We start from the raw sequence: 13,347 nt of genomic DNA, 5'->3' as shown, positions 1-13,347 counted from the left end.
CGGGCCCTGAGTTTTAATGGCTGAGTCCTTTGTCGGTTAACGTATGCTACGTGGACGTAGTGTTATTTTTTTGAATACATAGAAAGTGCTTTGACGCCACATTCTTGATGCTAGATGTTTTGGAGTTTTTGTCACATATAGTCAAAGGTACAAACTTAACCAACAGACAACACATACTGTCACTACAGAAAGACACACACACACAGCAATTCTAAATACAATACTCGTACAAAGAAAGTTCCTATCACGATAAGCAAGCACACGAGTGATATGGAAATGTGTGAAATAGTTGAATGTCGTTGACACTAATCTCACTTTAGAGATATAGCACAAACAAATTCATTAACGTTGTACTTAAAGCATGTTGTGTTCCATGTCTAACTCGTTTTCAGCTATCAAGATATGTTTTGATTCTTGAAAAATAGAAGTTTATTCTTTCCGCTTGATCTGAATATCTCAGAGCTTGTGATCTATAGTGTTGTCGACACTGTTTTGGCTATTGTACATACTCGCAGTATGAATCAGGCATATTGCAAAGGTCTGCATGGGTAACAGGTTATACTAAAGACGTACTGAATAGAGTCTGAGTTTTAAAGCAGTCTATTTTTGTTATTTCGCCTGGTTATCCAAGGTATGGTCATTATCCGCTCCATTCGGAACTCCTCGGCCATTTTTATCGAAAACAACCTCGGGTGTATTTCGACGGTTTACATACACAAAAAGTGGTATGTTTCAGTCAACTGCAAGTAGATCGCGTAGTAATTTTATTTAGCAGCTAAATGTATGACTTAACTCTTGGGAATCTTAATTTTGTTTGCAATTATACACTTCACTGGCAATCAATTTAAACTTAGATCAATAAATACAACTCTAAAACACTACATTTAATTAATGATATAATTAAAAAAAAATGAACTACTTTAACTGATGTACCGTTGTTTTCGATAAAAATGGCCGATGAGCTCCGAATGTATCCACTCAACTAGTCGTACTATCGAATCTAAAATAATATGCTTGTTTTCCTGGTTAGCCGAGGTAACTATTAGTTATTCTCTTTGCTAGTCGTTCATTCTGATCTTAGATAATGTGCGTTTGTTTTCTTGGTTTTTGGAGGTATGGTCATTATCCGTTTCGCTAGTCGTACTATCGGATCTATAATAATGTGTGTTTGATTTCGTTATTATCCGAGGTACGATCATTATCTGCCATACTAGTCGTGTTAATCGGTTACAGAATGATTGAATCAAATATCCGAGTAGAACTTTTTTAAAGTAGTCCATATTTGTTCCCTCTACTGATAATCCGAAGTATGGCCATTGTCCGCCATGCTAGTCGTACTATCAGTTTTAGAACGGTGTGTGTTTGTTTTCCTGATTATCCAAGGTTTGGTAATATTCAACAATTATGCTAGTTTTGATATCCCAATCAAATAATAATTAAATGAAATGCCAGACAAACTTTTGTTTTACCTAACAATCCTTGATAAACATGCTTAGTTTTTTATATATAGTATGTATGCACTGTGCTGTTTGTAGAGTTTGTGCTGTTCTTTCATGTTTCTTGTTTGTGATTTTTTGATTTTGTGTTCTATGTCTTTGACGTTTAACCCAGTGCCATTAAACCGGGTTTATGTTTAAACATTTTACTACCGAGCTTGTTTCTGTATGTTTTCACATAAGTATTAAACGAAGTTAATGTTTGTAAATTCTACAGATTATCAGACGTTAGACCATTATCCGCCCTGCTAGTCGTGAAATTCGTTGCCTTCATGTTTAAATGAAATGCCCTAAATGTTTGTTTTTAAAGTTGTCCATGCTTTTTCTTCAACTGGTTATCCGAGGTAAGGCCATTATCCGACATGCTAATCGTGTTATCCTCTCCCAAAATTATTAAATAAAATGCTCGACGAACATTCGTTTCTTAAATAGTCCATTTGTGTTTCTTTTACTCGTTATGGTCATTAACCGCCCGGCTAGTCCTGGTATCCTGTTCCTTAATGATTAATTGAAATGCCCGTCCAACTTTTGTTTCTAAACAAGTCATTGTGTGTTACTTCTACTTGTTATCCGAGGCATGGTCATCCCCACTCTTAGTGTTAGTTGCCGACCTTGATCTGGTATTCGATGCGGACATGCCGGTATTTTGTACTTCGATTTCCACCTTTGAGTGAACGGCATGTATCTGAAACAATTATAAATGTTTTAATTTTCAGTTTGATAGCAGGCTATTTTGAAACAATCAACATACTTAAACGAAACATGTGACATAGTCGACAGCCAGGTGTTATTACTATACATTTGTGAAGTATATGTGATTGCCTAGCCCATATACTTCATAAATTTATGGAATTGGTTATACAATTACGGGGAATAATTTACTAAAAACTTCATTATTCTTATGCCCATCTTAATAAGGTACTGACATTCGATTATAAAAGTTAACTCTATACAAATTCAACTCCACTTGTCAAACGTTTGTGAAGTGAATGGGATGGGATATTTATGGTCATCTCAAGTGCCTGACAAATAGCTTTCGCTTATTTACAGACAATAATACAACTTCACAAAAACAATTCCATTAAGAATACAACGTGGAACATCAGATACCAATTTTAACGAATTAATAATCGAATGAATAATCAGTAATCTTCCTAACAAGAAAACAAAGAATGATCGAATTCTGAAAAAATATAATTCAATGGCTATGCTAATGTCAGCCGTTATCCAATGATATCGCTTACCTTTGGTAGAAACACCACGAGCTGTGTGACTGTAGTTCCAATGATATCGCTCACCTTTAGTAGAAACACCACGAGCTGTGCGACTGTAGTTCCAATGATATCGCTCACCTTTGGTAAAAACACCACGAGCTGTGTGACTGTAGTTCCAATGATATCGCTCACCTTTGGTAGAAACACCACGAGCTGTGTGACTGTAGTTCCAATGATGAGACATCCGGACGTGATCCCATAAAGCATGACAACCTCATTCTCCAGGAGAAGAGACAAGGTGAGGCCAACCGCGCTCAGGACGACCACGTTGTACAGACAGAGGCCAATCTGGTGAGAGTCGTTCAGGGCCTCGATCTTTACCTGAAATTTTACAAAATGTAAGAACCCGAATAACAAAGGTCCCATGTTTGGAATGCCAAACTGCTAACGAATTAATATACACACCACAAATTGCTGAGCTTATGTTTTTCACTGAGTGAGCACCAACGCCATATTTCACAAGTGGTGGAGCCATGAGTAAAGTATTTACTTTTCGTGATCACGAGGTGAAATATGTGCGATCGAACACTGAAACTAAAATATTTTTTTTATAATAAGCCTAAGGGATATTAAATGGCATTTAATTGCAGGTTGTAAAAGAAATCGCGCCAAATTGTATGCGATAGTAACATCATTTAAGAAATGACGTCGTTGAAATTTTATCCCAACCTTGTGCGTGCTGACGTTTGATTTAGACGTTAAAACTGTTTAGAACACTGAAATATCAATTTTGTGATTCTCTGTTTACCCCTTTAAACCATCTGAAAGCATATAATAGATATAGTTTTTCTCATCCATTGTTGTTTAATACGAAATTTATTTAACTTGTATACAGCAATTGGTATAAATAAGACATGGCTCGTTTCTATAATTCAAGGACCTTCCACAGTGCAAAAGTGGGTATGGAAGGTAAAAAATAAAACGTTTTAAATGTTCATGTTTTATTTAGTTTTGAGGAACGATCTTTTTAAGGAGTAAAACATACATTCTTGGTGACCTGTTTTGGGGTAGCAAGGAGTTGAACAAATTTACAAAAGAAGATTTTAACAGATTTGGGATCAAAAAGCATTCACATTCTTTCGGAAAAGTCTGTCGACATTATTACTTTATTTTTGTGTCAAAATGCCACAGACTATCTAATCAAAGCTGTCTTGAGAGTTCTTGATGATATCGTTTCAAATAAAAAAGTTATTCAAAAACATAATGGAAAATAGTAGATGTTTTTAAACATTTTAAATTTTGGTCCTTCGATCGACGTTTGCATTGTGGCCGACCCTTAAATACTCGTTTAATTAATAAATATCGCCTTGAATGACGACTCATGTTATATTTTCTAAGTATGAAATTTATATCTCATGACACTTTTTTGCCAAAAAAAGAAATTCTTACTTACATTTAGAATAAAGGTTTGATGTATATGTATATGACGCTAAATTGTTAGGGCAAAATCACGTCATTTTCAAAATACGTAATAGATGTAATACACCAGAAAGAAGACACATTTCGAAATAAAACATATACTGAACTGGACTAGACCAAAGAAATAATGTCGTGTAATAATGTGCCCTCGGCACATCATCTCAATATGGTGATTATTTGTTGCAAGTTGTAAAATCCTTAAAGCGGTTCAAGAGATATAGAGCGAACACACAATATAGTCAAATGCTGGTTGTAACATGCGCTCTTCACGTAGTCGAAATATGGGGAAAAATTTCAAGCGGTTCAAGAGATCTAGAGCGGACACAATTGGTGGTGGAAAGACGGAAGGACAGACGCCCCCCCCCCAGATAATTAGAACAAAAACAATATGTCTCCCCGCTTTTTTTTCTTCTTTTTTTTTGGGGGGGGGGGGGGGGTGGGTGGGGGGCATTAGGTGTAAAAAAAGAACTCTCGCTGCGGTATACACCTGAAACAAATATATATGTATTACCATGATCCGGTTAACTTGCAAGAGGTGGGTTTGTTATTGAAAGTATTTCAATTAAAAACACCATCATTTGTAGTTTGTTTTTAAAAGTATTTCTATTCGATGTCAGTTATATGTAAAATATTATTTTAACAATTAATTTAAACAATTATAACCTTTCCATTAACATACACCGAGCTGGTTTATAAAAAATGACTATCATAAGAAATTGTTTGCGTGCCAAACCATCTCTGCAATACAAAGCTGATATGCTAGCCCGGTCGAAACTTTGCCTGCTCATATCTCCGCCGCCGGCAGTCCGATCGGGCCAAACGAGGTACCGTTTGAAATAGCCGTCACGTTTGCGTGTCCAACCCGGGGAGCCCGGCCTTGGAACGTGGTCTAAGTTCCGGCCGGCCGGGCTCCTTTAAGAAAATACCGCTGTCAACCCCGAGTAATTATACTCCGTCTTTAAACTGTCTTGTACCAGTTGAGCAACCGGGGAACTTATTTTATCCTATGTAGCTACAAACTGTGTGACCTATACGAACCAATTTTAAATCACTTTTAATTATCCTAATAGCTTTTCTTTTCAAAAAGCTAATCCCTTTAACGTACAACTCGTGCAAAGCTTTAAAGATACAATAATTTCTCCCATTGAACACAAATACTAATAAATCAATGAATGCCCCATATTGGCAAAGCCTACATTCCCTTTTCTAATACCTTTTTTTAAGTAATTGATATAACTCAGTTATATCAAAATAACTGTTTCAGACCTGGATTTATTAATTATAGTTCATGACACATATAATACAGATACTCATTGGCGCAGAGCATGGTCTTTTTTGCTGTTATGTTCTAAGATGTTGCATCCTCGACACCCGACTCATACATATTTTCTTAAATGGCATTTCATTTACTCGTAACCTATTTATACGTTCTATAAAAATGCTTCCCGGATACCCGACTTGTATACATGGTCTTAAATGGCACCTCCTTGACACCGGACTTATATGTATGGTCTAAGATGGCACCTCCTTGACACCCGACTAGTACATATGGACGAAGATGGCACCTCCTTGACACCCGACTAATACGTATGGACTAAGATGGCACCTCCTTGACACCCGACTAATGCATATGGACTAAGATGGCACCTCCTTAACACCCGACTAATACATATGGTCTAAGATGGCACCAGGTCTAAGATGGCACCTTCTTGACGCCCGACTAATACGTATGGTCTAAGATGGCACCTCCTTGACACCCTACTAATACATATGGTCTAAGATGGCACCTCCTTGACACCCGACTAATACATATGGTCTAAGATGGCACCTTCTTGACACCGGACTTATACATATGGACTAAGATGGCACCTCCTTGACACCCGACTAATACATATGGTCTAAGATGGCACCTCCTTGACACCCGACTAATACATATGGTCTAAGATGGCACCTCCTTGACACCCGACTAATACATATGGTCTAAGATGGCACCTCCTTGACACCCGACTCATACATATGGTCTAAGATGGCACCTTCTTGACACCGGACTAATACATATGGTCTAAGATGGCACCTCCTTGACACCCGCCTAATACATAAGGGTTAAGATGGCACCTTCTTGACACCCGACTAATACATATGGTCTAAGATGGCACCTCCTTGACACCCGACTAATACATATGGACTAAGATGGCACCTCCTTGACACCCGACTAATACATATGGACTAAGATGGCACCTTCTTGACACCGGACTAATACATATGGACTAAGATGGCACCTCCTTAACACCGGACTTATACGTATGGTCTTAATTGGCGTCTCCTTGACACCGAACACATACGTATGGTCAAAGATGGCACCTTCTTGACACCTGACTATTATATATGGTCTAAGATGGCACCTCCTTGACACCAAACTTATACGTATGGTCTTAATTGGCGTCTCCTTGACATCGAACTTATACGTATGGTCTTAGTTGGCGTCTCCTTGACACCGAACACATACGTATGTTCTTAGTTGGCGTCTCCTTGACACCGAATACATACGTATGGTCTTAGTTGGCGTCCCATTGACACCGGGCACATACGTCTGGTCTTAATTGGCGTCTCCTTGACACCGGACACATGCGTATGGTCTTAAATGGCGCCTGATTTAACCCCGACTCATAAGTGAGGAATAACATTGTGTCTCCTTAACATCCAGCTCAAGTTTATGGACGGAAAATGCGCCTTAATGATACCCGACTCATATAAACAGGGTGTTTCATTATAGCTGCCCCCTATAGAAACTACGTTTATGACGTATGGTTTCGAAATGGCATCATCCAGAGAACAGTTAAAAAAATTGTAAATATATTTAATAAAAGCAAATCACCAATAACAGTTATCAAAACCTCGAAAATAAGTGTTCATATTTAGTGAAATTGAACAAGAAACAAATAGTTCAAAACATTGAAGGTTTGAAGATACAGGGTCGGAAGACGACAGACCGGCTGCCTAACAACCTTTGACGTCTACGATCCGTGTTAAAATAAGGAGTGCATGGAACAGATGAAGACTATGCAATGTTAAACCTGAAAGGTCGGTTATTCGGGTGGTAATTGACATAAGCATCTCTAAAAGTTCTGGCAGTGTTTTATAATGTTTATAAATTGTAAGAATGCTTTAAAGCACACACCATACACTGTTTCCATGACATTCATCATTTGAAACGTAAGGGCATTACAAGCAGACAGTCATTTGCAAAATGGATGATTGCAAAAAGCCACATTGTTGAAAATGTATGGCTTTTAGAGGAAGCCCATTTTAATGCCCAGGAAAACAAGATGATATTGTAAAACTAAAATCTCAAACTATTACATTGAGAAATCCTTGCACGCTGAAATAGTTGCAGTCTGGGTAGCCGGGTATAACAGGGTCTTTCTATTTGAGACTGATGATGACAATGCAGACACCATTTACAAATGTCGTTACATGAGTGATTTGAAGGATATTTTTTGCCAATATTGCAAAGGAGCATTGCGAAGGCAATCTAAACTAATTTACTGACATCATTTAATTGCAGACATATTGTGAATGGCGATCCCACTTTCCCGATATGATCCAAATATAAACTAAAAGCAATTAAATTTGTAGCACTGGTGACATAAGCAAGTTGCAATGAATACTTGCCATCGTAATTGCAGAATATGGACGTCATGTATAGCATATCTAGTAAACTGACTTATTAACAAATAATAATGTAACGGTTGTTGTAATGGTAAATTATATGTATTATACATAACACAAAACTGGTTTATTTCTGATATAAGGGTAAGAAAACTGATTTGTACTGTGTTTGGCTGTATTAAAGGTACTAGTGTTACATTACAAATGGGGTCAGAAATGGGTCAGAAATTATGAAATGCACATTTATGGTTTAGCGCCCACCTCACATGATTTTTTCTTTGTTTTAAGAATCGGCCCTACCTATCAACTCTCAGAAAGTGTTTGGGTCATGCTTTAAACATGAGAAGGCATTGTAAAAGAAGACATTACGTGTCGTGTTTCCCAGGCAAGGAATGCTCCAAACGACAGAAGTGCGCCCTCTATAATGTAGACGGACCAGCCGAAGTACGCCGAATAATCAGACCTGCACATGCGCACAAACGGTCGAATTTCGGCGTCGTTTTCATCCATATGTACCTGAAACAAAAATAAAATCAGTTCTCATGTCTGCATCTTGACGCTGGGTATATGAAGCTAATTAATCAGTATTTCGCTTATGCTGAAAATGTCTTTGCTGTTTATGTTGTTAGTTAGTTTTTTATATGTTGTGCTAACTAAATATTATAATGTGCATGTCCCTGTTGTTTGAATTTCAATATATGTCATAATAATTACAATATTAGAGATTGCAAAGTATTACACGACGGTCACCTCTTTTTCCAGGTACTGCACAACTACTGAATGAGGCTCAACTGCCTCCCATGCAATAAGGACGCCGGTCATCACAGCAACTAGGACACCGATTATTGCAAGAAGTTGGTAGTCTTTAATTGTCTGGAAATGTTTTGAACAAGTGTTGAGTAAATGTGTTTTATAAGCATGGTTTAGTGGTAATTTAGCAAGTAAGAGTGAACTTAGTCGAAACTGAATAATAGATGCGGATACAAATGTGGTTTAATAATGTTGACACCTGAGTCAGCTGGAAACGAAAGTGGTCAGAGTGTTTCTTGTTAAAAGTAGATTTTGTCAAATTCTTAACAATTGAAAGGAAGGTATAACGAGTCTTTAAAAATAAGAAGCTGTCCATGCTTTTTGAGTAGTTGCAATACAATACCATTTAGATGATGATTAAAACTCTTACCATTCTAAGAAGTTTCTTGTTGGTGAAGATTCTGTAGACTCGCCATGTTTTAGAGAATAACGCACCAAATGTCACTGTAAACCCGATACAGAAGAGGCAGACGCGAGCCTAAACAAGTAGAAAAGGATAAACTTACAGTACCAAACATTAACAAAGTTAAAGAAATTAAACACTATAATAAAGTCCCGTCCATTCCAACATCAACTTATTCGTGGATATGTAGTAGTTTCTACGTTTGTGTCTCTCATTATGAGTCGTTATGACTTTACCTTGTACATTTTAACCGCATTTACCTTTTTTGTTTTACTAATTGGTTTATCCCTATAGTTATTAGTGCATAATTGTGACTTAGTTGTTTGAATTGTTTTACAAATATACACAGTAAATTTCAATATTATATATTAAAATTTCATTTTACATGTGGTTAAATCAAAATGATATTTGAAAATTAAAATAACACTTATCCATGGATGCTTTAAAAAGAACTACAGTGCTGCTTTAGACAAGAATTAAATACCCACGGAGCAATGCGAGTTTATAAATAAAATGGCAAACAAAGCTTAAATAGAAATTGCAACAATTCCATACGAATAACATTTTGGAATCACATATTTTCAGAGGCGGTATGTGACATTTCATTGACAATGCTTTAAGTGGAACAGAATCAATCACCCTTCACACTACCCTAAATGGACAAGAAGTACATTAAAAAATAAACATAAAAGTACCGTAACTCTGCATAAAGCCACATTGCCTACACATAGCTAAACCGTATTTTCTGTAGATTCGATGTGAACGGTATCGGTTTGATTGGGACTGTTCATTATTAAATAATATGTGTAACGATGTAAACGATCTATTCATATTTTACATTTACAATAATAATAAGAACCAGCAGAATTTTTAAAAAGTAATACAAGTGCGCCGCATAGAGAGCGCAAATACTTGTACGTTGTGTTTCTTAGTTGAACGTGAGGCAAAGCCGAATGCTTAAATTATTATCTCCAGAAATATGGTCCTCCCTAGAAATATAAAATGGTCACATGCATCGCATGTACCAAGGTTTGAATGAAAATATTGAATTGGTTTTAAGTAATGTGGAAAAATAATGTGTTTGCATTGTTTTTCTCCGACACACAGACAAACTAAAACGGACCACAACATCACCTTGCAAACAGATCCATGCGTCGTTTCTGTCGGTTTCAGAAACACAGTTGAGTAGCACATCATACATCCCAATAGTAACACGTTGTTCATGTTCGGGGAGGACATCTTCACTATTCTAGAAAAAAAGAGTGAACAAAATGTCGACTACTGGTTGACAGGTAAGATTTACTTGAATTAATCATATAAAATGATACTAAAACAATTATGAATATACGGTCTTTTACATGTTTTAACACGCATGATCGTCAGAAGATACAAATAAATATTACACTTTTTCAATGTACAATTCACATACTACAAAACTTTTTGGAATTGCTCTTTAAAATGGTTATGTACTTATAAACTTACACATCTCAAAGAACGATATCATGATTTTTTCCCATACATAAAAATACATATTTTTAAATACACCCAAAATGCCCACATATGTTTATAAAATTACATACTGACGTTGATCATAATGTAAAGAAATAAACTAGCTGGCGTGTGTATGTACTTGACACTAGACATCATGGAATTCTATGACTTCAACTCTTGTTCATTGTCCATTCTAGAGCAAAGGAAATAGTGTTACACCTGTTTTTTATGAATACGTGTTTTACACTGTGGGTCTCTCGTGAAGTGACTGTTTGGCATTTATCGGTGTTTATCTAAACAGGATCTTTGTTTAATTTTGGACTATTGTGCCTACCACTGAGGTTTCAATTAACACATTTGTATCCTTGCGTATTTTCAAGACATAGTATATTGTTTTAAAATACTTGTTGTTCCTGAACACAATGTTGAACCCAAACAAGGAGAGAGCCAGGATGATCCCACAGGCTGCCAAGGTGCACATGGTTATGTACATTACTGGAGGGATGGTGATCTCTCGGTAGGTCACGTATGTCGAGTCACGTGGTATTTTGTTGTCTGAAAGGAACAAGTGTACACTATTTTTAAAGGGCCGTCTTGTTAATACAAATGAGTAAAGGGGTTCGTTATAAGCTTTTCTCCTCATTCCTATACTTTTATATGTACTGTTATATATATATTACAAAATAAATATTGCGCTGTTTAAACCAAATGAGTAATTACAAGGACAGTTATCTACAGCCCTGACGTAAGAATGATTTTAAACTGAAAAAGTTACAGGCATCCGCATGTGGGCGATATAATTGTTTAACATGTAGTAAATGACATCAAACAAGCCAATCAAAACGAAGTATTTTTGGCCTACGTGGCAAAATATATTTAAAATGTAATTTGGTAATGACGTCAAACCTAATGCTCTCTTTAAGATATTCAGTGTACAAATCAACTTGCCATCTCATCAAGCGATTAGCAATAATGTTACATTTGGATGCCCCTTAGTCAATTGATATTATTTTAACAGGAATTTCTCGCTTAGTACTTCTATGTAAATTGACCGTTCTAATAATAACAATTATTTGTAACGTTTTAGTATTACATTTACATAAACCTTTTCAAAGCATTAACAATTTAAAATGACACAAAATAATCTGGGGTTAATAGGCATTCAAAATCAACATACTTGTAAATAGAAAACCTTACGTTAATTTCAACGATAATATATGGGTCGGTTATAGCTCATGTAACTATAAGAAGTTAAATGAATTTATTACCGCGGTCGCTATCATTCCCTTGGAATGAATTCGTTTATTGTTTAATGAATGAACTACATCCATTTTATGCTCATTATTCCAACAGAAATGGTATACGGTGAGTAGAAATGCTATAACTAAGTTTTAAAAGTGTTAGTAGGACACGCACTTTTTCAACAAATCTTTTTATTTCACATTAATTATATTTTCATACCTAGGTTTAACAATAATTATTTAAAATAAAAACATTTTCACTTTCCAGATATGCAAAGACTGAGCGCATAACAGAAGGATGCCTCTGGCAATAATACGTGAAACGTAGAGAGTCAATTGATGTATGTTCAAAGCATAACAATCAAAACAGACTTGAAAAAGAATCTTTGAAGCTTATGTTATGTTCTGTCAGTATTTCAAACTGCTTGTACTGGTGAAAGAAATGTTAGTATTTGTTGACTATTGTACTGGTAATAATGTGGTGGATAGGTTCAACAATGACATGCCTTTCCATTTCAGCACTCCGTCAAACCAGTTACTTTGCTTGTCATTGGTATTCCGTGTCACATAACCGACTGTCACTCTTTGGCCTCCTGAAATAGATGGTCGAAGGATTTTTTTTCATTAAGACAAAGGTAATTGATCAAACGACGATGAATTGTATTATAAGTAGGAACAGTTATTCAAGTATAGTTGTAAATATAAAGCGTTTTACTCTTTGCAGTGACTATTCAAAATATTAAATTTTCGTAAATTAAGCATACTGCAAACATTTGTTTTTATTTTGAATCCAGACGTTGTTTTTTTTTAAAATTGAATCGGATGACCTAAAACTCAAACAGCAAGATATACAAAGAAGAAGTTATTTTCATGAATGTCTGGGGTGTTAGTGGTGTTTGTATTTGTGTATGTGGTGTTTATATGTTTTGTGTCCCTAGTTCATTGTCGTTTGGGCCCTTGCATTATGGGTAATATAGATGCTTTCACTGGTCTATCGGCCAAAATGTGAAATGTTTTCCCCGAGGTGTGATACAAACTCCTTTGGAAAGGGCATTTGGTAATTTTAGCTAAAAACTTTTGATGAGTATACGAGTGTTTTGAATGGACTGTAAAATAAGTTTGTCATTTGATTTAATGGAATCACTGAGGCATGTCTTAGGACAAGGATAATACTTATATTTAATACGGTACACGTTGAAGCGAAAATCAACATAATTACTAAGTACCTTGTATGTGTTGTACCACCATACTCTTGTCAGGATCAGCGCCTCCTTCTGCAAATGAGAGGCGGCCAGATATTCCGACGAGTGACGAGTCGGCCATACAGTTGAATATGATTTCGTTAATGTCGCCGTCGGCGTATGTAAACTCGTCGAGCGTTTTCTCGTAACCTGTTGAAAAATATGAATGATACACCATGACAATGATTATTCACAGAGACTTATTTGAGCACAATGTATTGTTTCAATTGTGCAATGTAATTATAGTCAAATGCATGGATTAGTCAAGTACAAGCTCACACTGCGAATTTATGGCAAACAGAA

At 36.2% G+C, this 13,347-nt stretch overlaps 1 protein-coding gene across 1 annotated transcript; it reads right to left on the bottom strand.

Moving 5' to 3' along the window:
- Positions 1–2,055: 2,055 nt before the first annotated feature.
- Positions 2,056–13,126, bottom strand: LOC128227280 (gamma-aminobutyric acid type B receptor subunit 2-like). Its single transcript, XM_052937665.1, has 9 exons — positions 13,030–13,126; positions 12,310–12,396; positions 10,967–11,117; positions 10,206–10,320; positions 9,039–9,146; positions 8,609–8,731; positions 8,228–8,374; positions 2,903–3,091; positions 2,056–2,181 (listed from the first exon to the last, which is right to left on the bottom strand). The coding sequence occupies exons 1-9, from the start codon at positions 13,124–13,126 to the stop codon at positions 2,056–2,058; spliced, it is 1,143 nt and encodes a 380-aa protein (XP_052793625.1).
- Between the last annotated feature and the right edge of the window lie 221 nt (positions 13,127–13,347).

The sequence above is a fragment of the Mya arenaria genome, chromosome 1 (assembly GCF_026914265.1).
Source record: "Mya arenaria isolate MELC-2E11 chromosome 1, ASM2691426v1".
Taxonomy (NCBI): domain Eukaryota; kingdom Metazoa; phylum Mollusca; class Bivalvia; order Myida; family Myidae; genus Mya; species Mya arenaria.
This window is presented reverse-complemented; position numbering and strand designations above follow the sequence as displayed.